General features: G+C 43.4%; 8 protein-coding genes across 10 annotated transcripts; 6 read left to right on the top strand and 2 right to left on the bottom strand.

Moving 5' to 3' along the window:
* The first annotated feature begins 1,316 nt into the window (after nucleotides 1-1,316).
* Nucleotides 1,317-3,506, top strand: Bcsnf4. The gene is made up of 4 exons (XM_024694565.1): nucleotides 1,317-1,802; nucleotides 1,923-2,046; nucleotides 2,107-2,256; nucleotides 2,307-3,506. The coding sequence occupies exons 1-4, from the start codon at nucleotides 1,572-1,574 to the stop codon at nucleotides 2,951-2,953; spliced, it is 1,152 nt and encodes a 383-aa protein (XP_024550355.1). The 5' UTR covers nucleotides 1,317-1,571; the 3' UTR covers nucleotides 2,954-3,506.
* Nucleotides 3,507-3,570: 64 nt separating this feature from the next.
* BCIN_08g03250 (hypothetical protein) lies at nucleotides 3,571-8,324 on the top strand. The gene is made up of 4 exons (XM_024694564.1): nucleotides 3,571-4,182; nucleotides 4,233-4,277; nucleotides 4,329-4,635; nucleotides 4,692-8,324. Exons 1-4 carry the CDS (start codon nucleotides 3,814-3,816, stop codon nucleotides 8,021-8,023), a joined length of 4,053 nt encoding a protein of 1,350 aa, XP_024550354.1. The 5' UTR covers nucleotides 3,571-3,813; the 3' UTR covers nucleotides 8,024-8,324.
* Nucleotides 8,325-8,681: 357 nt separating this feature from the next.
* Nucleotides 8,682-10,406, top strand: BCIN_08g03240 (hypothetical protein). Its single transcript, XM_001554601.2, has 2 exons — nucleotides 8,682-9,447; nucleotides 9,602-10,406. The coding sequence occupies exons 1-2, from the start codon at nucleotides 9,147-9,149 to the stop codon at nucleotides 10,174-10,176; spliced, it is 876 nt and encodes a 291-aa protein (XP_001554651.1). The 5' UTR covers nucleotides 8,682-9,146; the 3' UTR covers nucleotides 10,177-10,406.
* A 230-nt stretch (nucleotides 10,407-10,636) lies between these two features.
* On the bottom strand, nucleotides 10,637-12,512 carry BCIN_08g03230 (hypothetical protein). Of its 2 annotated transcripts, XM_024694562.1 has the most exons (5): nucleotides 12,165-12,512; nucleotides 11,441-11,926; nucleotides 11,190-11,379; nucleotides 10,969-11,138; nucleotides 10,637-10,920 (listed from the first exon to the last, which is right to left on the bottom strand). In XM_024694562.1, the coding sequence occupies exons 2-5, from the start codon at nucleotides 11,459-11,461 to the stop codon at nucleotides 10,840-10,842; spliced, it is 462 nt and encodes a 153-aa protein (XP_024550352.1). In that variant the 5' UTR covers nucleotides 11,462-11,926; nucleotides 12,165-12,512; the 3' UTR covers nucleotides 10,637-10,839. The 2 variants fall into 2 exon arrangements, with proteins under 2 accessions (XP_024550352.1, XP_024550353.1); XM_024694563.1 differs by having other exon boundaries at nucleotides 11,441-12,512.
* A 219-nt stretch (nucleotides 12,513-12,731) lies between these two features.
* BCIN_08g03220 (hypothetical protein) lies at nucleotides 12,732-15,575 on the top strand. The gene is made up of 3 exons (XM_024694561.1): nucleotides 12,732-13,816; nucleotides 13,870-14,173; nucleotides 14,226-15,575. The coding sequence occupies exons 1-3, from the start codon at nucleotides 13,464-13,466 to the stop codon at nucleotides 15,285-15,287; spliced, it is 1,719 nt and encodes a 572-aa protein (XP_024550351.1). The 5' UTR covers nucleotides 12,732-13,463; the 3' UTR covers nucleotides 15,288-15,575.
* A 557-nt stretch (nucleotides 15,576-16,132) lies between these two features.
* On the bottom strand, nucleotides 16,133-17,728 carry Bcmrpl35. The gene is made up of 2 exons (XM_001554604.2): nucleotides 17,156-17,728; nucleotides 16,133-17,105 (listed from the first exon to the last, which is right to left on the bottom strand). Exons 1-2 carry the CDS (start codon nucleotides 17,673-17,675, stop codon nucleotides 16,348-16,350), a joined length of 1,278 nt encoding a protein of 425 aa, XP_001554654.1. The 5' UTR covers nucleotides 17,676-17,728; the 3' UTR covers nucleotides 16,133-16,347.
* Nucleotides 17,729-17,808: 80 nt separating this feature from the next.
* Bcyml6 lies at nucleotides 17,809-19,221 on the top strand. Of its 2 annotated transcripts, XM_024694560.1 has the most exons (4): nucleotides 17,809-17,929; nucleotides 17,981-18,104; nucleotides 18,154-18,840; nucleotides 18,902-19,221. In XM_024694560.1, the coding sequence occupies exons 1-3, from the start codon at nucleotides 17,846-17,848 to the stop codon at nucleotides 18,825-18,827; spliced, it is 882 nt and encodes a 293-aa protein (XP_024550349.1). In that variant the 5' UTR covers nucleotides 17,809-17,845; the 3' UTR covers nucleotides 18,828-18,840; nucleotides 18,902-19,221. The 2 variants fall into 2 exon arrangements, with proteins under 2 accessions (XP_024550349.1, XP_024550350.1); XM_024694559.1 differs by having other exon boundaries at nucleotides 18,154-19,221.
* A 3,177-nt stretch (nucleotides 19,222-22,398) lies between these two features.
* On the top strand, nucleotides 22,399-23,682 carry BCIN_08g03190 (hypothetical protein). Its single transcript, XM_001554607.2, has 3 exons — nucleotides 22,399-22,860; nucleotides 23,009-23,111; nucleotides 23,227-23,682. Exons 1-3 carry the CDS (start codon nucleotides 22,708-22,710, stop codon nucleotides 23,295-23,297), a joined length of 327 nt encoding a protein of 108 aa, XP_001554657.1. The 5' UTR covers nucleotides 22,399-22,707; the 3' UTR covers nucleotides 23,298-23,682.
* The last annotated feature ends 16 nt before the right edge of the window (nucleotides 23,683-23,698 follow it).

Genomic DNA, 23,698 nt, shown 5'->3' with positions numbered 1-23,698 from the left:
CCTGTCATCAAGCAACTTGGAGATAGCCACCATCCCTCTTTATTTTCCGAGGCAGATGCAGGTATTTTTTAGCCACAGAAACTCTCAAATTCAAGTTCATGCATGTAGGTCCAAGTACAGGGAAAGCAACCTCGACAAGCATTGGTCATCCTAGAAGAGCAAGATGAGTGAACGCTTAGGTATGTTACTATCCAAACGGTCTCTTCGTCATTCAAGAGCGGAGGGTCCATGGGAGGATTTATTCTAGAAGATTGTTCTGAAGCTCTTTGAGAGCTTCGAGTCTTTTCAATTGAACTGCCGGGGTTTGTTGATTTACACTTATGACTACAAATACTCGTCCCACCGAACTTTAGATAAGACATAGAAAAGCCCCATGCCATCTTTGAGATAGCCCAATCGATAGAAGCATATCAAGTCAAGCTCATGCCTTGGGCGATGATTTTTTCTTTCTTGTGAAGAGATTTTCAACTACTTCGGTGCGAGGGATGAGTTGGCATCGTGAGAAAATGTCTTTGCATTTCAAAAATGGTGTAGTAAGTGGATACTCAAAAGACTAATCCGGGGAAGAGAACCGAGTCTCTCATGGGAATCCGAAAAGGGATAATTAGACCCAGAATGATAACCGAACGTGATGATGTATAGACTTGATTCTGGAGATATATGTACCGAGGAAGTCGTGATGGGAAGATCAAGCTGCTTGCTCTCCCTCAAACAGTTTTATGCAAGTTCGATTATAATCTCTGGCCAAAATCTGGACATCGTTGGGATTCTCTTACATGAAGGCTTGCTTCCATTCCATGACGAAGAGCTAGATGCGTGCTGGATGGCTGTATACACACATTTTTAGCCATCTGGAAAGATGACGAAACACTCAAGGTTCCCCTCAATCTCGAGAGGAAAGATGTTGATATCTACCTATTTAGTATCTGAGTATAGGTAAGGAAGGGTGGATAAAGTCATTTGGACTAATAACAAATATACCGGTCTGGGAGGTAATACTCGAGCAAGTGTCTAGTGCAATGATGAAGGGGTAATTCTCGATATTCGTGCACACACGGTCGGTTTTCGATAAGTTGTGTTTGCTCGAATACGTTGACTCGAGACTGGTAGATCAGGAGGGTTTAACAAGTGATGACGCTCCGCTGGGTCACTGCCGTGGAGGCCTTCTCGCACCGCTCTAGATGATCACGATCGGTGAATACCTACCTACCCACCTAAGCAGGTAAATGTATTTCACCTCGATGTCAAACTTCACATACTTCCAATATTACGGTAAATAAAGTAACACAACAATGCAGAAGCTGAAACGGGTCAATGTTTGGCTGATCATGTATATAAAATTCCCCAGAAAATCTGCCCCACCTTCGTGACTTTTGTTCTAGCTTTCAAAGTTCAACCCACCATTTCCAAGCTTTGCGACTCAATATCATCCATCTTCTCACAGTACAACATACAACCTTTCTCATGATTCTTCCTTCAATCTAATTCTTATTGGATTTTCGGCCAACTTTATCTCTGTCCCTCCCCCCCAATATCGATGTGCTCCCCACGAATTGTCCCAAGCATAATCCATGTCTAATATGGCAGAAGAGATGCAGCCAGCGGCGCCCAATCCCGCAGACACCTTCACATCACAACCACCGATTGTCGCTAGACATGATCACGAGTCGCGCATAGCTCAACCTTCAACATTCCTCCTCCCAAGAGTGAAGGTCGCCGAGATGCAGCAAGAAAAGCCGCTGGAGGAAACGCCGCCGGAAAAGCCGATGAGCGCGCTCGACAAGGACCAGCAAAAGGGTCTGGTAAGATGATTCCCGTTATCGCTTGTTCCATCAGAATGGCTATATACAGTCATCTATAGGATACTCGTGGGGTTTTTGCACGTCGAGTCGCACACAGAGCTGACATACTTAATTCAACAGAAATCGATTCGAGATTTCCTCAAGCGCCGTACAAGTTACGACGTTCTACCTCTTTCCTTTCGACTTATTATTCTAAATACCGATTTACTTGTCAAGAAGAGCTTGACTATTCTCCTACAAAATGGTATACAATAATCCAGGCCATGTCAGGTCACATCTCGTTGCTGATCTCTGAACTCTATAGGTATCGTTTCAGCCCCGCTATGGGATTCGCACACCTCAACTTTTGCTGGCCTTCTTACGACTTCGGACTACATAAACGTCATCCAATACTATTGGCAGAATCCAGAAGCTCTCAATCAAATAGACCAATTCAAGTTGAGCAGTTTAAGAGGTAGAGTTTACGACTAGGGTTGGTTGAGCGTTAGGCTGAATGAATCACAGATATTGAAAAGGCAATTGGCGTACTGCCTTTGGAGACAGTATCGGTACACCCTGCAAGACCTCTTTATGACGCCTGTCGACAAATGCTACAAACCCGCGCCCGCCGTATTCCGCTGGTTGATGTCGATGACGAAACCGGAAAAGAGATGGTAGTTAGTGTGATCACACAATACCGCATTCTAAAATTTATTAGTGTCAACGTCGATGAGACGGAATATCTGAAGAAAAGCGTTTTGGAACTCAAGCTGGGAACATATGGCGACTTACAAACCGCAAATATGGACACCCCGGTGATCGACGTAATACACATGATGGTCAAACATAGCATTTCGAGTGTTCCCATTGTTGATAAAGATTCACGAGTCCTTAACCTTTTCGAGGCTGTTGATGTAATCACAATCATCAAAGGTGGAGTATATGATGGTTTGACTTTGACCGTGGGAGAGGCTCTGGCGAATAGAGCAGAAGATTTTGCAGGGATTTATACATGCAGCGAAGAAGACAGATTAAATTCGATCTTTGACACGATTCGAAAATCTAGAGTGCATCGATTGGTGGTTATAGATGAAGAGCAACATTTGAAGGGAGTGATCTCTTTATCCGATATTCTACAGTATGTACTCCTACACGGAGAAGACGACGATTAAGCCTGTTCGATATTGGCAATGATACTACGGGGACGGATGGGCGTTGCATAGCGATTTGGCGTACAGGCACAAACCTGATCTCACTGGTCATAAAATGGCCACAAATAGATGTGATTGGGCGATTGATTCATATTCGTTAATACCATTTTATCGGCTGCGGACTAGGGGTAACATGGCAAGTTTGGGGAATGGCTTGTGAATATTTTATGGATGATGGGCAGTAAAGTACTTACGATTCAGGAAATTTATCCTTTTTATAATCTTTTGATGGAACACTGTGCATTTCAAAATACTGCCAAGTTGGGATGATTCTTTTATGGATTCAACATTCAGAAGGCTGGATCGACTTTGATCGAGCTTGTATAATGGTTCTCCGAGTAGGTATTCAATAATCTGGACTAGTAGACCAGATGTGAGCTATGAATGTCTGAGATGCTATACAGGTAGTGATCTCTAAGAATTCTTTGATCGTCCGAATAGGTTTGCCCTTTCAGTTAGTTATAATCTTCCAACGGAATCCAGTCTTTCGGGCTATATCAATCCTTCGAATACATTTAAGAATCAAAAGTTTTTGTTGAATCGCACTTCGAAAACTGGACATCCTGCAGTTCCTCGTTGGGGTCCTCACCCAAGTTGGCTACCAAGTAATTTGTAAGTCGCGGTTTCTTCTTTTGTTGATGATAGAGAATTGCACCTGCCTAGTAAGTGGTTTTCCTTGTGCGAGAACAATCTTCCTGAAAGTCAAATCTGCAATTTTTATCGAAACCTCAAGAATGTTTCCCGAAGAGCCTTCTTTTTATACAAATGACAAGCGACAATTGTTGATTGTTGATTGTCTAGGAATCATCTAGACAGTCAAGATGCGACCTAATCGTCTCAATTCTCGAGCATCATCAGCTACCCTATCCCTCAGACGACAGCAAGATATCGCAACCTTATTCGCAGATGATTCTAGTATCGCCCAAAACTTACTACGAGGTCAAGTAATCCCTATCAGAAGAGCATCCATTAGAGCATTTCCATCGGATCCAAATATTTCGTTAGCTTCACCAGGAGATGGCCCTTCGATCGCCGGCGAGCCTTCAGACATAGTGCATCAACCAAGGATTCGACGCGGCCTTTGTAGCAGTAATACCTGGACTTCCTCAAGTGCAGGGGGCGAGTCTGAAAACGACGACTTGGATGATCGCACACATTTTATAGAAGAATTCAATCGATTGGCGGATAAGGTATGCAAGTAGATCGTTTTAGCATGTTGAAGATAGCTGATGGCCCATAGCATGGCGTACGGAAATTTATTCCCAGTGAGTACGAGGATGTTCCTGTAAGTTGGCCATTACGTCCGATGATCTCAAGTGCTTACTTGTAGAATCAGTGTATCGAAGACGGACCCGATAAACATGGTAACTGGCTATCCAGAAAGCTCTTCAGGCGGACATCCTCATCTCAGACGCCAGTTGTTAAATCTAAGAAAGCAGAACGACGAGATCTCAAGAAAATGCGAAGCATTAGCGATTCGTTACGGCTGAAAGTCAGAAGAGACTCACTCAAGGATAGAGATCTGGTCGAACTTGTTCGTTTGTGCGGATCAAGTCTGTTGTACCTTCCAGCCGAATATGCTGCGAGCAGCTTAACTTTACCTACTTGTATTCGTGCTACAGCTCAATATTTGATACAGCATGGTATATTAGAAATTACATTCAGCTTTACTGTTTCTCGTGTGCTAATTGATGTGCAGCTCCTACCTCCCGTGGCGTATTTCGTGTACCAGGATCTCAACACACAATCGGCCTCATTTATGAACATTATTGTTCGAAAGGAGACGAAGGACATATTGCCGGAACAGTAAGATGTCCGACTTTACCAGACCATATTGACTGTGATGTGCATGACGTTGCATCTGCATTCAAGAGATTTCTCTCTGGTATCCCTGGTGGTATTTTGGGGTCACTTCCATTATTCGACGCCCTCGTCTCTATCCAAACACGCCTTAGGGGTGATCCAGAGATGACACGAACTAAGCATAGTAAGGTTCGAGCGAGACTTATTGCTTTGTCTATCTCGACCTTAAGGTCAGCATATAGGCGGGAACTTATCTGTGCAGTCCTGGGATTACTCTGCATGGTTGGTCGTGCAGCAGAGACAGCGCGAAGGGAAGACGATCGGGGCAGGCCTCTTCCTACTTCAGATCTTATGGGCTATAAACCACTGGGGATTGTTTTTGGTCCCCTACTTGTGGGCGATCTAATGGACAACTACAATATTCGCTTGGCCAATGGCCACGGTAGTCTGGTCCTCACTCCTCTGAGTCCACCAAAGACTAAGAAGGAAAGGAAAAAACATAAAAGTGCAGAAGAAGGTGTCACTTTCAATAATTTAGTTGACAAAATCAAAGTTGCCGGCGAAATTACGGAAATGCTCATTACTCATTGGCGTGATGTAGTTCGCCATATGAAGAATTTAGAAGCCCTCACAGCTGTTGAGGGATGCAAAATTACGGGCATTCGGGGAAGAAAACCACCTGTTTTACGTCCTTCGATGTCAGAATCCTTCTCTTTACGGAAGCCTCCCGACTGGACATATGACAAACCCAACAAGAATGTTGACAGGAGTCAATCTCCAACGCCACCACAGCGCAGACCCTCACCTCGTTCGTGTCCAAGGCATAGTAGCGGAGATACTACTGACCAGCAGGCCACAGGACAGCAGGCACTTGATGACTATACGAACCCATTGCAGTTTGATGCCATATCAGTCACAAAACAACGATCGCGCCGAAGATTATCAGCAGGAGAAGTTCTTAAGAATGCAAAATCTTCAAGTGCTCTTTCCACAGCTCTGGTAAAGGAGCATCCCGATGAGAATGATTTTGAAGATAGTAATCTGAGTCTCAAGCAAACCCCAAAAAGTATTGAGCCGCCCTCATCTATCAGAATTGGAAAAGAGAATAATCTAAAGAGTCCGGCCGTGGAACATACTACTGAACTTCGTGTCAAAGGCATTTTTCGAAGGCTCGAGAGCGAGTCTATTGAAGCTGAGGATCTGTTACCTGTCATAGATCTCAAGGAATTGGGACATAATAAGACATTGGACGCACAATCAAGCTCACTATCACCAGACGCGCGTTCGAAGATGACAAAAACGACTAGCTCATCCTCTCACTTACACGATAACAACAAAAAAGATATGCAGGTCCCTGCGTCAAGTTATCGTAACACCCCATCCAACAGAGAAAATCACATCAAGTTTGCGCCAAGCACATCGCATGTCCAGGATGACAAAGATTCTCGAAGACGTAAAGGCTTTACAGGCTCTGATTACTCCAAGGGAAATAGTCCTATCGATCCTCTTTCTCGGGTCTCACATGAGGATGACCTAGCATCCTTGGCTGTGCTGGGGCAGGTTCTGGAATCGCCTGGTATATCGATGAAGTCGGTAAAGTCTACCGAGAAACCTGATAACCCAACAAAACATGATTCAGGTATGGATTTTCACGAGAAAATAGAATTGGAGAAACCTAGCACACCAAAATTTTTACGTCCCCAACCATCTCGCCATAATGTTTCTGATACACCAAAATCCGCCAAGATTCATGGGCACGATGACCGATCTGACAGTAAGAGTAATCTTTCGCGAAAGTCTGATTCTGCTGCACCTGTCATTACAACATTGGTGGAGCCTAAAGTTACACAAGCTAAAGGAAGACCTGCTCATGAAACTGCTTCACCTGCTACCTTGTCAAAAGTAGCTTCGATCAGAGAAATGTTTCGAAAGCGGAAGTCTGACAGCCGATCATCAAAACCAGCCGAAGATAACCAAAAGAGCGAACTTTCTAGGCCAGTCACAGAGCATCACACGGAACCTCACTCACGAAAGATTCCCACTCCCGAACCCACTCGAACACCCAAGAAGGTCAGTGTTAGGGCCATGGCAGAGAAATTCGATATTGTGAAGGCAACACCTCCTCCTCTATCGTCACCATCTCCAGCCAAATCTACTATTCCAGTATCTACAGCATCAGTCGACAACCGAAGAGGTGAGGGTGTTGTTTCGCCTTATACTATCAATCCGCCACCATCTCCAACAAGGTCAATCGCGTCTTTTAAATCCGGAAAATCCATTCGTTCTTTCCGTAATACGGGCTTAGCTCAGCGCTTTCAGCAAGCTCAAGAACATTCATTGCCCACCAAAATGCCAGCCCCAAAAAGAGTCTTGAGAGACTTCGTACCAGACCCTATCCCACCACAAGTTATAACTGAGAATTCTCACGAAGACTCTGTAGCTTCATTGAAACGTCCGCTTTCTACTGCCAATTCTCTCACCGTTCCATTGAAGCCAGTGGGACAACAACCACCTATGCTGATTAGAAAAGCTGGGATGGATGGCGCATATAGTAGTATTGGTAATTCTGACATTTTGTCTTTAACATCATCAGAGTTTGAAGCCGCCCATAGTTTTCTACAATCGCAATCACAACTTGCTCACGATATAACGCTTTCGAAGAATACTTTGATTGGTAGTAACACGGTCTTACACTCGCAAATACGCAGTCTCCAACAACAGGTGTATGAGAAAACTGAACAAGTACGACAATTGCAACGACGATTTGAAATTAGATCCAGCTCTGATACTGAGCATATTGGATTGGCGGAACAATTGAGAGAATCGAGAGAGGAGGTAGAGATGTGGCGAAGAAGGGCTGAAGGAGCCGAGAGAAAGTTAGAGCTGATGGACATTGTTAAGGCTAGGAATACTTCAAGGATGGAAGAGCAACGAGGACTCATCTATCAGGCTAAGAATGTTCAAGCTGAGGGTGACATTGTCTCACAAGGAAGGGGATACAGTGTTGATGGCGGTACGAGGAGACTAATTTTGAGACGGAGGATGACTGGTACGATGAGTTCGGAGGATAGCACTGGGAGCAATGGTACCGTTGTTAGAGAGAGGAGCGGAAGATACGAGGATGGAAGTGAAATTTGTATGGATATCAACCCGGATGGAGTTATACATAATGATTGGGCAAACCAGACACTTTCCATTATAGATGGTCTTAAAAGTTGGGAGGATTGATGAGTTGTATTTTTGCTTTGAAGTTCCCCTTTGGTAACTGACAGGAAAAGCGATGAGCTGAACAAGGGACGGAGCGATGTGCGATGCTATCAGAAAGACTCCAATTTTGTTTCCTCCTTGTATTATATTCATATTTTCTTAGTATGAGAGACAGGAAATAGAACTTTTGAGGAGAATTATCACAATATCATGTGGATGAGACGGGAGTTAATATTCATTTGTTTTATAGATAGATATTAGACGGGAATAGCGAAATTATATGTTAGATATGAGTTCAGCATTCACTTAGAGTTTTTTTTTATGCTTGTTTCATTATTATTCTTTAATATTCACTTTTCAATAGCTTGTATCTTACCAGTGTAGTTCTCACGAAGACTCAGGAGATTGAAAATCATATAGAAAATCGAAATTTCAATGCACCACTTCCAATTCAACAACCATCATCGAAATCATTCAAAAGTTAGCCAATTGATTATGTCAATTGAACTTTATATCATACCAAACAGTTTTTTCAACCTAGTGTCCTTCAACTTTTAATTTTCTTCGTTTCGTTTCATACATTGAAAAAGAATCGAGGTCGTGGGAGACAGATCTAGATCGATCTTCCGACGTCTTTGATATTCTCACAACACACATTATAATACATCATTATAATATTGGCGAACAAACAAACAGTCAATCGTCTGTGGGTAGCTAGAGGTTGCTGCTTTCTTCGATTACTGATTTCTTCGATCATATTCTTCCGCCAAAGGAGGAACTTTCGTTTTATAAATAGAAGACGTTGTGCGCGAGAGGTAGGAAGGAAAATTGAAATACGCTTTTACGGATTTGGATTTCTAACCTACAAGGTGTCTGATTTTTAAAAATTTGGTCGCTTTGGAGGAAGTCATTTTCTCTTGTTGATAGTTTTGGTGTCGAAAGAAAAGAAAGAACGGAGAAGAAACGGGGCCTTGGTTTCGATATCGAAATCACAATCAACACAGCATCGAATTGTTTACTGCGGATTCATTTCTTGAATCTGCCGATTGTGAATCTTGCGACTTGACGGAAAACGAAGAGGAGATACAGCATAGGGACTACGAATTGAGCACTAGTGGCCGAATCTGGGGTTCTCTTCAAAAGGATGCCCTTGAAGAACGCGGATACCGAGATGACGAGGAATACGAGGACGGTTACGGGGAGAAAGACGATTTCTGGAGGCACCCGCGCGGCGGAGGGGGAAGGGGAGGTGAATGATTTTTCGGAAGTGATTTTTATGAGGGAGATTAGGGATCGACAGGTTGCGGGGAGGAAGGAGAGGGAGAGGATGTATCGGGAGGAGATGGAGATGGAGATGGAGAAGAAGAAAATGGATGGAAAGGAAATTGACCGGGAAGGGAAATCGTGGTTTGATTGGGAGAGATGGGGACTTAGTGTTGGGTTGGGTATGTTTTATTTTTGGTTATGGTTTTGTTTGTTTGTTTTCTTGATTTGATTTGACTTTGACTGCACATTTTCACTACAATTTCACTTTTTTTGTGGATCACAAAAGTCATTCTGTCTGGAGATCCAATGTTTCAAGCTAATATATACATTTAGTTCTCTTCAATATCCTCTTCGCCATCCCCGTCGCATACATCATTGCCAAATACGCCGTTCCTGCTCCATGGCGCTGGATGGGCTTTATCCTCTCTCACCATGCACTACTCGCTTGTGGATACGAAATCGCGATGGATTTTAAAGAACGTGTTGAGGAGATGGAGAGAAGGGAAATGGAGGAGCAGAGGGAGTTGCAACAGTGGGATGATGTGGTGGAGAGGTTGGAGCGGCTGTTGGAGGAGAGTAGGAGGAATAGGAGGGTTATGGAGGGGGTGGAGGTGGGGATTGCTGGGTGTGCGGAGGATGGGCTTGAGGAGGGAGAGGAGAGGGAGGGAGAGAAGAGGGAGCGGGAAATTGATGTAGCAAGAAGAAGAGTAGGGGAGAAGATTAGGGAATTGGAGGGATTAGAGAAGAGAGGTGTGATGATTGATAGAGCACTTTTGGGAGTGTTGAAGAAAGAGAGACTCGAGTTATTGTACGAGACGACTAATCGCTCGAACGCGGGCATGATGAATAAATGGGCGGGCAAATCGTGGAAGGAACTCTGTGATGCGGAGGGCATTTTGAAGTATTAGGAATTTGGAATTGCGGGATTTGTTAAAAGGAGAGGATGTTGATAGGACTGGAATTGACTGGATTGGTGGATAGATGAATGGGTGCAAAGAATAAGTTTGTGGTGGAGATTGAGCATTCAGGATGCATTTGATATCGACAGGACGTCTCTAGTACGTGTGATAAACAGAAGATAGATATGGGGTATATTTTCGTAGATGACTCCTCCAATCAACTACCTTCTCTCAATACATGTGAAACTTTTGCATGTGTATGAAGAGAGAGGCCTTTTATTGAAGCTTTCAACTCAACTAAGCTACGCGCGATAGTCTACATGTGTTTGGGATAAGACTGGATTTTAAATTTCGAATCTCACCCTTGCTCTCAGCGTCAAATTTCACAAATCAAACAATTTCCAATCCTTTTCATCCTCCATTGCAACACACCCATCTCACTCATCCCAACCTAACCCTAGAAAGCCCATGTGCATGTCAAAATTTGGTGTCTGGATTATGTATGAAGGAATCTGATTGGGCAGAGATGTGTATTTATTATTGTGGTTGGATTACTGATCGAAAGATAGATTTGCGAAGCACATACAAGCAGAAACAGCATTGAATTGCAATCACCATATTAGGGGGTTTCCGCTGCATTGCCCACCACACACGAATGTAACTCCAAGCAGTTCATGCACCTATCAAAGATGACCAGTCTTCTTTCCTAACATAATCTACCCAAGTAGCCAATTTGTAACCATCTGGGAGGTACTACTCGTGTGTTAGTAAGAAGTCTCTGAGATAAATCGTAATCTTTACCTCTTCTGTCTGTACGTGTCTCCCACTCATTAACATCGATTCTTTGTACGGTGAAGCCTCGACGAGCTCTGTGCTGGCAATGACAACATCTGCGGGAAGTCCGTAGCTCGATAGTCGTTTTGCATGCTGCTCTGGGGAGACTTGCTCGAATCGGGCTTTGATACCGAGTTCTGTGAATAATGTTAAATGCCAGGGCTACGAAACTCGCAAGAAAGACTTACCATCAGCCCATATTTTCAGTCTTTCCTCTTCCGTGATGGGTTCTTCAAAAAGCACAACCTGTCTTCCAAAGAATCTCTTCCCTTCTCTCAAGACTTCTCCAATTGCCATTCCTGTGTCCTCGGCATCGGAGCAAGGAACCCTAGTATAACCTGGATATGGCATTGAGAGCACAAATGATCCATCTGGTGCCTAGTCATTCTTCTTGTAAGCCACCCCTTCAATTCAAAGTCGAGAAAAATGATAAACACACCTTGTACGGACCTAAGACCATTGAATATTTGACCCAATTTTGAAAGTAGAACGCGACAAACACCTCTGTAGTTTTTTTCCACAGACTCGGATAATTCTCAGCCAAATCATGTCGGATCAGTGCTTTAGCGTTATATGGTAAAATGTTCTGAAATTGACATCCAGCTAATGTCCTTCCATCGGGCAGACTACTCAATATATAATGTTCGAGGTGAGGAAGTTCGGAAGCAATCTGATTAATAGTTTTGGCTTGAGCCACCTCAGTTTCAAGTGAGGTTTGTTCCCAGAAGTTAGTGATAGCAAATATGGCATGGGCTCCGGATAGAGCAGCCTTGATGGAGTCAGGAATATCATAATCGGCAGAGACAACTTCGGCACCACTTTTGGATAGAGCTTGAGCGGATGGCTTTGTAGGATCACGGGTTACGGCCCGCACTCGGTAAGTATCAGAAAGACGCTTGAGGATATAACGGGTTGTGGGGCCGCCCTTGAGTCAGAATCGTTAGTATGGTGCGCTGAACTCAAGGAGTTTGTAAGAGTAATAAATGCACTTGTGCACCAGTAGCTCCGAGAACAACTACAAGCTTCTTATCTGACATTGTGAAGTATATTCGAGAAACATGGATTGTGTCAAATCTATAGAGCTTTCTTGATATCTGGGCAAACGATGAAGCAATTCCCCTCGCTGCCAGACTGTACTTTGTCTAATGTAAAAGAGTACTTACTCATCAACACCTTAGGCACCGTGAATTGATTACTGATTCACAATATGCCCCTTCGCGTATGGCATTCTCAGTGGACAAAGAGAAGCCCGTAGTAACTGCGGCAAAGAATGAAGCAAAGCAAAGCATGACTTGCATGTGATCCTAGTCCTAGTGAAGATCACTTTCCGGATACTACTCCGTAGATACTCATCCTATTACATAAACTGTTTGGATTCAAAATATTCGTGTGAATGAGTATACTAGACCAGACACGACTCTTCAGATTATTTTCCGGTGAGAATAAGATTAACCACATGTGCCATAGCAAAAGCGATCATTATACTCCTGAAGCCCCTAGGTAGGGACTCTTTATGAATGAAAACCAACTCGGGTCCATAGGTCTGAGACCATGGAATAACAAATTGGTCGGCTAATGACAATATGTGTTGTTATTATCATGTTGGACTCCGTGCTTTTCATGACGCTCCGGTGGCTTGATGTGGCAGATGTTAGCTTGCACGGGTATGCTAGCACTATTATAGCTAGCGCCATGTCTAAATCTTTCGGAGATCTTTCCCCACAAACACCGATCAATTTTCTAACCTTACTCTCACCTCATTTTCCATGTCAGAACAACAAATCCTGATTACCCAAGTGGAGATCAGGGTGTCAAGGGTGTCAGGAAGTCAGGAATATCAAGGGGTTCAAGGGGATAAAGAGAATAGCCTCAGAAAAAGCAATGACTATGCATTCTTTGCATAGAAGACGTCTCTGACAACTCCGCGGAATATTCAATATTCTTCCATTTATCCAATTGAATGCAGCCAAACATGGTCCCTTTTGGGTGTTCAGTTGTGTGATTAATCTTACAATATCACCTAACTCCGATTTTTAGTCAGATTTTAGTCCGACAAACATCTCCGAAACCCCATCAAGTCACATTATCTCCTGCAAATGTTGCGCAGAGAACGCGCCTAATTCTCCAACCCTTGGGAATGTACCTTGAAAGTGCACTTCCAAGACTTCATCTGGCCCTATCAGCATCAACAAGAATCGCGAAATTCTTCGGGCTATTGGGCGTTATGGCCGATTCAACTCATTTGTACTCCTTTTGCTTTCAAATCTGGCACGGAATCATGCCGTTCGGTTCTGTACATTTCAAACAGGCTGGAAGTACCCTTGCCATGTCATGCCACAGTCTACCTATATAGTGATATAAGGTTTTCGTACTCCCATGTTTCATTATCCTCATCACCCTCGATCTCCCCAAGCTTGTCTACACCTTTCATTTCCACATATCGTGAAAGCTGTGATTTTACAATGTCGTCAGCTACAGCACCAGCTGCCCCCTCCACGCCATCCTCTTCAGCCCCGTCCATAGATGACAAGCCTCAGAGACTTGAACGATCAGAAGATGCCTTTACAACAGATTCAGAGAAGGGCCCAGTAACTACCAGTCCCCCGCCTGAGCTCGAACAAGTAAGGACAGTTACTGGTTGGAAATGGGTTGTCATTTGTGTAGGGTTCTATGTCGCTACCTTCTTGTACGGCTTGGACAACACTATCGCTGCTGATATTCAATCTGCTGTCCTTGGAACCTATGGTGATATTTCGAAGCTGTCTTGGTTGGGTACTGGTTTCCCATTGGGTTCTATCGCTACGATCCTTACTATGTTAGTACTACTTATGGGTAATATGATTAAGCAAAAACTAACTTCATTGCTAGTGGTAAAGCATATGGCACCTTCAATGTCAAGTGGACCCATGTCGTTTCTGTCGTCATCTTCATCGTCGGCAGTGCTATTTGCGGTGCGGCTCCTAACATGAATGCACTTATTGTTGGAAGAGTCATTGCCGGTGTAGGAGGAGCTGGAATGTATCTCGGAACCTTAAACTTGGTCGCAATCAATACTACCATTACAGAACGTCCTCTCTATCTAGGAGGTGTTGGTATCACTTGGGGTCTTGGAACGATTCTTGGTCCTGTCATTGGAGGAGCCTTCGCAGATTCAGGAGCGACCTGGAGATGGGTCAGTACTCTCTATCTTAGCCTCTGTCTACAAAAACTAACCATTCACTTAGGCCTTCTACATCAACTTAGTCATCTTCGCTATTGCGGTACCAGCTCTCCTTTTAATCCCATCATTCGATCCACAACCTGATCTGGACGTACTTCACAAAGTTAAGCACGTTGATTGGATTGGAGCTCTGTTAAATGCCGGTCTCTTTACTTCATTCGTCATTGCTCTTACCTTCGGTGGTGCCAACTGGCCCTGGAACGACGGACGCACTATTGCCACATTCGTCGTCTGTGGTGTTATATTCATTCTATTCGCAGTCCAGCAACAATTCTGCATTTTAACCACTCCCGAAGATCGATTATTCCCAGTACAATTCCTCAAATCACGAACCATGATCCTCCTATTCATCTGTACCGCAGCAGCAGGAACAGCACTCTTCGTTCCAATCTTCTACATCCCCCTCTTCTTCCAATTTTCGAAAGGAGATGATGGTATTCAAGCCGCTGTCAGACTCATGCCATTTATTGTCCTTTACATTGTAGTCGTCATGTCGCAAGGAATACTTATGCCAAAGATTGGCTACTACTGGCCCTTCTTCGTTCTCTGGGGTATGTTTGCTCTCGCTGGAGGTGCCGCAATGACTACAGTCACCACTTCTACAAATGCAGGCTCCATCTATGGTTGGAGTATCCTCATCGCCATTGGCTGCGGTATGATCACTCAAGCTTCCTACAGTATTGCCCCCGCTATTTTAGGCCGCGATGGTCGTGGCCAAGAAGTTCCTGCATCTATTGGATACATCAACGTAGCTCAAATCGGTGGTGTAGTCATCGGTCTTGCAGTCTCCGGTACAGTTTTCCAAAGCACAGCATTTAAAAATGTCAACGCCGCGTTTGCGGGCAAAGGCTTCTCAGCAGACCAGATCCGAAGCGCAATTGCTGGATCCCAAAGTGCACTATTCCAAAGTGTATCACAAGAACTGAGAGACAAAGCCATTGAGGGAATCGTGCAGGCAATTGATAAAACTTATTACTTGGTTGTAGCTGGTGCCGCCTTGACGTTACTGTTGAGTTTCTTGTTGAAGAGAGAGAAGTTGTTCATGGAGATGGCTGTAGGTGGATAAATGATGATACGATGACAACTTAACGAAGTGACGCATTAAATGTGCAAAGGGGGATGGGATATGCGAATGGACATACATTCGGACGACCTACATTGCATTGCTTGTCATTATTGGGATAAACCTGATACCACAAGCTCTTAGGGCTGGCGTTATAAAATACACACGGGAAATGGGATTCATGCGTGCATTTTTAGGTTAGAATAAGACGAGACGTAATTAAGAATTTATAGAAGCTATTGTCTGAGTATCTCGCTTGAAATTTGTTGGTGTTGCTCTCTGGACTTAACAATGTATCTCTGCCTGGTAGATAGGTACTTACAAACTCCGCTCTAGCCAACTGTCAATTCATTCTGAAAGACCACGCAAAGAAACAAGAGTAAACCTAGCACACGACTCCCCAAGATCAGAAAGTTCAACATAGATAGATGCCAGAAAGAAAATTCAACTAATCCGTCTCCTTGCGCGAAAGCTCACTAGATACTTTCGAGGATAGGGCCAACTCCCATTGAATTGTTACTCCTTGGAATGGAAGCTCTGAATGTATTAACTAATAAGTCTAACGAGTTTGTGTTATCGGATTTTGTAAATAAGATGAAATCTGCACATTAGCCTAGAAGAGGAGGCAAGGAATTCTGTCGTGGAAAAGGGGAGGGAAGGAATAGATGAATGAATGTCTAGCTTGCGTTTGAGAGTTTCTGAGAAATTGAAACGAAGAGAGGAGAGGAGAGGCGGGCTAGAATCACTTTCTCTTTCTATTCGAATCTCGGTTTTGTAGCTTAGATGTCCTGTTTGTTTTTCTCTTTCGAGATGCGGAGACTGGGTTATGTCACCCACTAATAAGTGAATGTAGACGAGTGGAGAGTTGACAATCTCGTGTTCATTCAGCTAAGATACCTACGTAGATAGATGCAGATTTGCAATGATCTTGCCTGTAGATCCTAACACACATAGAATAGTCTCAGTCATAGATAGTATGCAACAGTTATACTCGGCTCGAGTATCATGAAGAGCAAAATCAGCAGGTATTACAAATATGATACATTTTTAGCTATCATAAATATCATCTCCTCAAAGACTTATACTTATCACTAGCATGGCGTGCCTCCCAACCTCTAGCCTTCTGTTTTGGCTTGAGTGCTGGGATTCTCGTCCTCTTGAACTCCATATCCCATCCTTCGATTCCTGCTCTCTGCATAACTCCCTTGGTACCCTCATCCCATTCGCTTCTGAAAAGTCCCAATCCTATGGGCTGTACATCATGTCTATCTTTAAAACCTCTGAGGTTAAATCGATCACGCTGATATAATTCTTTCAGTGCTGCTACATCGAGAACTTGTCCGGGCTTTTGCTCTAACACGAATATCGAGTATCGGTGATATGGCGATCCCTTTTGCGCAAATGGTGGTAGCCATGGCAGGATCAATTGGCTCTCTGGATTTGCTCTGGAGAGTGGTAACGAATCTTGTACCGGTGAAATTGGAATGTTGGCAGCAAGGTAATGGCATCTCGTGTTGAAGTGATCATTCTCTACGTTTGGAACATCTGCATCAACAACCACGACACTGACGAGTCTCTCTCCTTTGTCGAAGACCTGGACCTTCAGTCTAGCTGGAAATTCACTGACTCTGGAGTCCACATAATCGCCCGGTTGAACATTACGTGCTTGGAACGCGAGACGAACTTCGGCGGTAGGTTCGAAATGAGGAAGAAGATCAGGGACAATCGAAAATTGTTCTAAACGTTGGACAATTATTTTACGTTGATATTCGCGCCACTTTCGATCTGCTAGGTAGCGGTAGATTGGTTTGTTCATATCACCTGAGAATTTTAGTAATGCGAAAAGGAAAGATACTCTGCAATTGTCCTACCTTCACCATCTTCGAATCGCTTCTTGATCAAAGGATCATTGATATCTGCTTGGATCTTCAAGTACTCCAAGTACCTCTTTATACTTTCTATTCTGGTTTGCTTCTGCTTCTCACCCCCACTAACTGATGCATCCTGTGCCTCCAAGTTCTTGAGCCGTAATCTCTCCTTCGCGATCATCTCTAGCTTTTCCTCTCTGTCCGCTTGTAAGACCTTTCTAGCTTCCTGGAAGCATTGATATGGTAATTGTTCGAAAGGGATGTTGGCGGAAGTCTTGAGCGCCGCACGACGACGTCTTGATCCTATGGGCATAATACCCTGCCTCATCAACTTCCTCTCATTTTCTGGTCTTACAACAGTTGCCGGGTCGAGACCGGAAGGCGCTGTTTCCTGAGCCGCAGCTTCTGCATTGAATGTCGTGGAGCTCGTGAACGTTCGTATTGATCTTGCAGATAGGTATAACGACGGAGTGTTCTGTAGGCATCGTGCCATGGGCCCCACGGCCTTCTGACAAGGAGGCATGGTGATGTGGTGCTGATATGTGATGTTTCGACAAAATTATCGAAGGCCATATCAAATATTGGCGGGACATGCCGAAGAATTGCCGAGGAAATTTAATTTTGGCCTAGCCTCGCCGAGATTCATCGATTTCAACGACGACAGCGACCCTATAGGATTAAAGTCACTCAAATATGGCGACGAAGGGACTTCAAAGCTTTACGAAAAGCTTGAATGCTTTTCGCACATCAATAAATAGTGCTAGGGATCCTCTGACAGTATGTTGTGTTGATTGGAGATTGAGAAACAGAGTACTGATTTTATTGTAGCAATGTCTAGCACCACAGTTTACGAGGACAATGGCAACAGAGGCGCCATTACCGTCTAGTATCTCTCAGGAATATGAGCCCAGTATTCTTACAAAAACATCAGATGTCGTATCTGACCCTTTCAGTAAATATTTCATGCCAAATATCTTGGTCTGTCTATTAACACCCCGCAGACCCCCCAGTCTTAACCACCATCTACAAATTCCCTACCATGGAGCCCGTCCGATTCGAATCCTACCCAAGTAAACACCTCTACCTCCCTCTCCGTCGAGATCTCCTCCACCGCGCTGTAGTATTCGAAGGCGACAATACCCGTCAAGGAACTGCATCCTCTAAAACCCGTTTCGATGTCCATGGTTCTCATCGAAAGATTCGCCCGCAAAAGGGAACCGGTGGTGCTCGTCTTGGTTGGAGACAATCACCATTGATTGTCGGAGGAGGTAAATCATTCGGTCCTCACCCAAGAGATTTTGGAACAGACTTACCGAGAAAAATGTACGATATTGCGTGGCGGACGGCACTGAGTTGGAGGTATAGAAAAGGACAATTGATTGTCTGTGAAGATGGAATGGAATTCGAGCACCCAAAGACTAGATATGCGAAGAGAGTTTTCGAACATTTGGGATGGGGGAAGAACAACGGAAGGACGTTGATTGTGACGGGTGGTTTCAGGAAGAACCTGTCCAGCGTCGTGAGCAAAAATGATGCGACGGTGTTGGATGTGAACGAAGTGGATGTTAAGGATTTGTTGGAATTGTCGAGGGTTGTGATAGAGAAGAGCGCATTGGATCAGATGTTGGAAGAGCACCAGAGCGATCTCGTGAAGAAGGTCAGGAGTGCTGCGTGATGAATGAGCTATGGTAATATATTTGCTCTTCTCTTGTGTATAGAGTATTGTACGAAAAATGTAACAATTTCTAGATGAAAACACGTTGCTTTGCTCGAAGGTGTATGCATTGCTTAAGGCGCTGGTCATTATCTCGCAGGTCTTTGTCTCGCATGCTCTTTAATGCAATATAGCAGGTTGCAGGAGGTATATGAGATTTGTCAACAAGTCAATATCTCCAGATAACTGAATGAATCTACAAATTCTGATATTATCTTTGGAACCGTTCAAGTGGGCTTTCTTTAATTCTTCGCCAAATTCCCCATAGACTTCGTTAGAATGGCCTAAAAATATCGAACAAGTCATCAGGCTCCAATTCTCAACTCTATACACTCTCATTCAGATGCCCATACCATGAGCCACCTAGCGAAATGAAAGATATCGTTCTTGCCTTTCCTTTATCCTTCTGAACTTCTGGATTTCTTGATCTGTATATCATTGAAGTCCGCACAATTGCTTAACTAGCCTCATTCCTTGCTAACTAGAACGTTATTCAACACTCGCTGACCCAAATGGGGAAAATTGAAATCAATTTACGAGATTTTGTTACCTAAAAGCAGGTTTACGAAGCAGCTATTTTGAGTTATCTCGAGTCCTCGACAATACCAAGCTGGCTGGTGATATGTTGACAAATTATTTCATGAAATTACGATGAATGTTATCAAATCCGGCGTGACTTTTCAAGTACTATACATTTACACCGCGAAATGGAACCAGATGCACGGTTACGTTGACTTTTTTAACTCTTTTTTTGCATCAGGATTAAGAAGAAGAACTCAATCAAAATATTGAGATTAAAGTTGAATAATGGCACATACAGGAATCTCAAAGCTCTTACTAGTTTGATGGAAACCAAGACAGATTGGCAGTGGTAATAGAAATGTTCTTGGATTATCTTATGTGAGTTCATTTATCCGCGGCTCAGTCTCGTGAACAAAACCATATATGATACATTCATATCTCACTGTCCCAATGACTTGCCTTCTTCTGATAGAGGAGTAGTTCTCGCTAAATCAAAGGAGCGTCATCGATGTGGATAGCCCACGTGAAAATCCTGCCATGCCTATATTCGATATTCTGTTAACAGTGATAGCTCCTTAGTCTCGATAATTACTTGAAGTTCAAACATTAAATTATTACCTCTGGCATACTAGAGCTCATCATGAATCCGCTTTTGGAAACATAAGTTCATCTAAAGCCATTTATGCAACCGGACGCGACTCGAACAGAGCCTAAACACTTGAAGCTTAAAGCCTCAAATAAAATCATTTGTCTATCAAGTCCAGGAGTTAAACGTCTTTATCAGATTTACTTACAATTCTTCTTCAATAGAGAGATAGCTTTTCCAATAAAGTAGTATTTATTTAACAGAAGTTTTTCTATCTACTTTACGGCAAAACATTGTCAGTCCCTTCTAGCAATGCGGCACCTAGAGAGCTGGGCATTACTTACCATAGTATGAGCCTCTTCTACAACAAGACTCATTCAGAATCAAGATATCTACCACTACCAGAAAAGGGAGGATTCAAATTCATGAAAATCCCTGCCGAAATCCGAAACATGATTTGGGAATTGACAATCGAACAACGACTAGGTACGCACTTACTCATCTTTGCTTTGGTTTTTGGACTATTTATTTGCCTCGATTTTCATCTAGACTTTGCAAATAGAAGTTCTCCATTCTCAAATTTCTGTGGGCAAGTGAAAGTGGTGATTCGGTTAATTGGCTTTTACTGTATAGGGTTGCTAACTTATCATTTGATAGTCGAAGTCCAATTCGTAGACTATGAGGTGCTACACAATCGTATCACCCATAGAGGAGCTTATATACCGGTCTACGTCAATTTCAAGCTAAACATTCTCTATCCTCGTGCCAGCTGTACCAAGGAGCAACTCAATTTTCTGACAAATAACATGCGTCAAGCGGCTGCGATAGAGTTACTTATCTTGCAATTTACAACGAGCATCCTAAACGAACTCGGTCATTGAGCACCTGGAAAGGCCTACCTCTTCGTTTCCCCAACCTTGATAAACTCATAGTTTTGTTCAAGAGCTTTATCGACCCTAAGACGATTGATGCGAAGACCTTGTCTCACTGCAAGGGCAGTAAGATCTGGAAATCTCATTTGTTTGACACAGAGTACTCCCCTACCGACAAAAGAAATTTACACTGGGTGCAATATGGTATGGATGTCTTGAAGGAAAAAATGAGAGCACATCTCCAGCCTCCTGTTCATTGATGGCAGAGAGAAAAAACGCAAAGGGGGCATTCACGTCGGACGCGTTTCATTTATGGAAGGTTTATGCGTAGAGATCCAATACACAATCACCGTTGGGCCATAGATCAAGCCCAGTGCTACCAAAAGAGACTCAAGAAAGCTGCAAGAGGCAATCGATGGAGTTTTAAAAGCTCGAAAATAGCAGTTATGGAATTCTATTCTGCAAGCGTGGACTGGAGTTTGAAAATTGCCTGGACTTGCATACAAGGGCAAATTCTTTCGTCACTTGAACGAACAAAAAGAGTATATAAAGCAGCTATATATACCAGGAACTGTGACTGGAACCGTGAAGGGCCAAAGAGAAGCGGAAAAAAGAGCGGAAAAGCGCAACTGGCGTTAGTGTTGGCATAACAAGGCACTAACTGTATATCATGAATAGAAAGATACATGTGTACGAGTAGCGAGAGATAGCCTGTGGTTATTCGTTCTCCGCCTGTTATTTGGGATTCAAGAGTTTAATATCATACAGATAATGTCTTTGATTGATTCTTCGCAGACTATCGTTTAAGGTGCTCTGATTCAAACCATGCGCTGCAAAAATCCGACTCTTCTATCTCATGTCCTACCTCAAAAACTACCATCTAATAGCATTATAAACACCTTCGAATGCTCCAATGGCTGCCAATAAATCTATGAGTTAGGCAGGCAACATTCCGTCCATGATTTATTTTCATTGTGCACTTCCAGAATTTTATTGTGAGACCCTCGCCTGATATATCATCCAACAGCAATTTTCAAAGACCCTCTTCTTGCCGATTCTAACTCTGAAGTGCGAGAAACAGTTCAATAATGCCCATACCAAATCGTCCCCACGGTTCTTGCCATAAATCCAAGTCCAAGTGAGGTACTGAGCTTTTAGCTGCAAACACTAGTCCGCCCATAACATCAGAATTTTGTATTCATGAAATTTGCATTAGCAACTTAGTGTTCTAATTTCATGGCACTCGTTCGGCAAATTTCTCGACCTTGCTACACTGCAGCTGCATTCAAAAGTCAGAAGCTCGATGAGAAGCACTCGTCTCAACTCCACTTCGAATTCTCCCCTTTCAGCCACAGACTAAATGAGAAAAGCATCCTCGTTTGGAAATTGCCTATCGACGACATCATCGTCTCAAACTTCACGATCGGTATATTAGCGTATGAATCATTCACCAAGCTTATTTCGAATTGCCCCAAAAATCATGCTTTCCCTCAAGATCTCAAAAAAGATTCTATTATTTTTTTGGTTATATTTTCTCTTCTCCTAATTTACTGAGGGGCACTATCAAATTAATATGCGAAGTCAAACGCCACCCCCTCGTCAAATAACATCCACCCCACACTAAAGTTCAGCCACCGCTAACCAACCTAGCAAATCACATGTTAACGTATCATAGACGCGTTTTTGTGGATTTGTTTTCAAACCAACTCAGCCTCGTCTCGTCAGCAATATCGAATCCAATATCGAACTTCAACTCCCATACCAACTAAATCACTCAATTCAACCCGACAAAGTAAATCAACACGACTCCATCCAATCCAAAAATCTCATCATCTCACCATCCCAATTTCAGGATCTTATCATGGCCGAAACACTCACCACCCCCCGCATTACCTCTCCGTACTTGAATTCCTTTACTTCACGCACCGTACGTATGGTGGGAAAAGTGACGCAGTTAAGAGGTGACGAGGCAACTATTGAGAGCGACGGTGCTGTTACTGTGATTCTGAACCGGGTATGTTCTATTTCTCGTCTTTTCCCTCCTTTAGATCTCTATATCTCCCATTTCCAAATTTTCCCTCCACGTTTATCCCACATCCTCTCACCCCCCCAAAAACACAACCAACCTCCCACCAAAACCCTCAAACTAAAAAAACCCCCAGGACTCCCATCTCCAAGTCGGCAACGCCGTCGAAATCGTCGGGAAAGTAAACCAAGACCTAAGCGTCAAAGTACTAAAAGCCACTGATTTCGGCACGAATTTCGGTATGATCTCTTCTTCCCCCCTTTCCTACTTTCATTCCTTCCTCCTCTCCCCCCTCCGGAAGTAAACAAAAGAGAAACAAAAAAACAAAAACAAACCTAATATCACACCCTTCAGATTTCGCAGCCATGAACGCCCTAGTCGACGCAAACCATCGATACAAGGAAATCTGGTACACCGAGGGATAAGAAACCACCAAGTATCTATTACCTGTATTCGACAACGTTGAGGAAAAGCAAAGACACAGAAATGATAATGGATCTAGAGTGGGATCAGACGCCTTCGTTATAGACGAATGAGTTAATGGGGTAGAGATACGAATACTACGAGAGGATATGATATTTTATGGAATTCTACAGGGCAACAGGAATAGAAGAAAATGAGAAGTGGTGCTACTTGTTAGAAAGAACCGAAGGGATCGAGGGTGGAAACAGATATTAGAGAGAAGTTGCTGTGATTTCAAACCCTGCTTGCCTCATATCCCTCTGTTTAGTGGAATGCCTTGATGGCAAGCCTATCGAGAAAATACACATAGAAACAATACAACGTATGAAACCTACTCAACATGTTTCATGGTAGTCATACATAG

The sequence above is a fragment of the Botrytis cinerea genome, chromosome 8 (genome assembly GCF_000143535.2).
Source record: "Botrytis cinerea B05.10 chromosome 8, complete sequence".
NCBI classification, from domain to species: domain Eukaryota; kingdom Fungi; phylum Ascomycota; class Leotiomycetes; order Helotiales; family Sclerotiniaceae; genus Botrytis; species Botrytis cinerea.
Note: the sequence above shows the minus strand (reverse complement) of the source record. Positions and strands in the feature narration are given on the sequence as shown.

What these genes read in the sequence shown, in the direction of transcription:
- BCIN_08g03220 (XM_024694561.1), top strand. Translation starts at nt 13,464, where the DNA reads ATGTCGTCAGCTACAGCACCAGCTGCCCCCTCCACGCCATCCTCTTCA. An exon ending in ATCGCTACGATCCTTACTAT is followed by an intron (nt 13,817 to 13,869) that starts GTTAGTACTACT and finishes CTTCATTGCTAG; the next exon opens with TGGTAAAGCATATGGCACCT. An exon ending in CAGGAGCGACCTGGAGATGG is followed by an intron (nt 14,174 to 14,225) that starts GTCAGTACTCTC and finishes CCATTCACTTAG; the next exon opens with GCCTTCTACATCAACTTAGT.
- BCIN_08g03240 (XM_001554601.2), top strand. Translation starts at nt 9,147, where the DNA reads ATGCCCTTGAAGAACGCGGATACCGAGATGACGAGGAATACGAGGACG. An exon ending in GGGACTTAGTGTTGGGTTGG is followed by an intron (nt 9,448 to 9,601) that starts GTATGTTTTATT and finishes ATATACATTTAG; the next exon opens with TTCTCTTCAATATCCTCTTC.
- BCIN_08g03230 (XM_024694563.1), bottom strand. Translation starts at nt 11,461, where the DNA reads ATGGTCTTAGGTCCGTACAAG. An exon ending in TGGTCTTAGGTCCGTACAAG is followed by an intron (nt 11,380 to 11,440) that starts GTGTGTTTATCA and finishes AAGAATGACTAG; the next exon opens with GCACCAGATGGATCATTTGT. An exon ending in GACACGTACAGACAGAAGAG is followed by an intron (nt 10,921 to 10,968) that starts GTAAAGATTACG and finishes ACACACGAGTAG; the next exon opens with TACCTCCCAGATGGTTACAA.
- BCIN_08g03250 (XM_024694564.1), top strand. Translation starts at nt 3,814, where the DNA reads ATGCGACCTAATCGTCTCAATTCTCGAGCATCATCAGCTACCCTATCC. An exon ending in GTGAGTACGAGGATGTTCCT is followed by an intron (nt 4,278 to 4,328) that starts GTAAGTTGGCCA and finishes TTGTAGAATCAG; the next exon opens with TGTATCGAAGACGGACCCGA. An exon ending in TCAATATTTGATACAGCATG is followed by an intron (nt 4,636 to 4,691) that starts GTATATTAGAAA and finishes ATTGATGTGCAG; the next exon opens with CTCCTACCTCCCGTGGCGTA.
- Bcsnf4 (XM_024694565.1), top strand. Translation starts at nt 1,572, where the DNA reads ATGTCTAATATGGCAGAAGAGATGCAGCCAGCGGCGCCCAATCCCGCA. An exon ending in AGGACCAGCAAAAGGGTCTG is followed by an intron (nt 1,803 to 1,922) that starts GTAAGATGATTC and finishes TTAATTCAACAG; the next exon opens with AAATCGATTCGAGATTTCCT. An exon ending in CAAGTTGAGCAGTTTAAGAG is followed by an intron (nt 2,257 to 2,306) that starts GTAGAGTTTACG and finishes AATGAATCACAG; the next exon opens with ATATTGAAAAGGCAATTGGC.
- BCIN_08g03190 (XM_001554607.2), top strand. Translation starts at nt 22,708, where the DNA reads ATGGCCGAAACACTCACCACCCCCCGCATTACCTCTCCGTACTTGAAT. An exon ending in TTACTGTGATTCTGAACCGG is followed by an intron (nt 22,861 to 23,008) that starts GTATGTTCTATT and finishes AAAAACCCCCAG; the next exon opens with GACTCCCATCTCCAAGTCGG. An exon ending in TGATTTCGGCACGAATTTCG is followed by an intron (nt 23,112 to 23,226) that starts GTATGATCTCTT and finishes CACACCCTTCAG; the next exon opens with ATTTCGCAGCCATGAACGCC.
- Bcmrpl35 (XM_001554604.2), bottom strand. Translation starts at nt 17,675, where the DNA reads ATGCCTCCTTGTCAGAAGGCCGTGGGGCCCATGGCACGATGCCTACAG. An exon ending in GCGATTCGAAGATGGTGAAG is followed by an intron (nt 17,106 to 17,155) that starts GTAGGACAATTG and finishes TAAAATTCTCAG; the next exon opens with GTGATATGAACAAACCAATC.
- Bcyml6 (XM_024694560.1), top strand. Translation starts at nt 17,846, where the DNA reads ATGGCGACGAAGGGACTTCAAAGCTTTACGAAAAGCTTGAATGCTTTT. An exon ending in GTGCTAGGGATCCTCTGACA is followed by an intron (nt 17,930 to 17,980) that starts GTATGTTGTGTT and finishes ATTTTATTGTAG; the next exon opens with CAATGTCTAGCACCACAGTT. An exon ending in TGTCGTATCTGACCCTTTCA is followed by an intron (nt 18,105 to 18,153) that starts GTAAATATTTCA and finishes AACACCCCGCAG; the next exon opens with ACCCCCCAGTCTTAACCACC.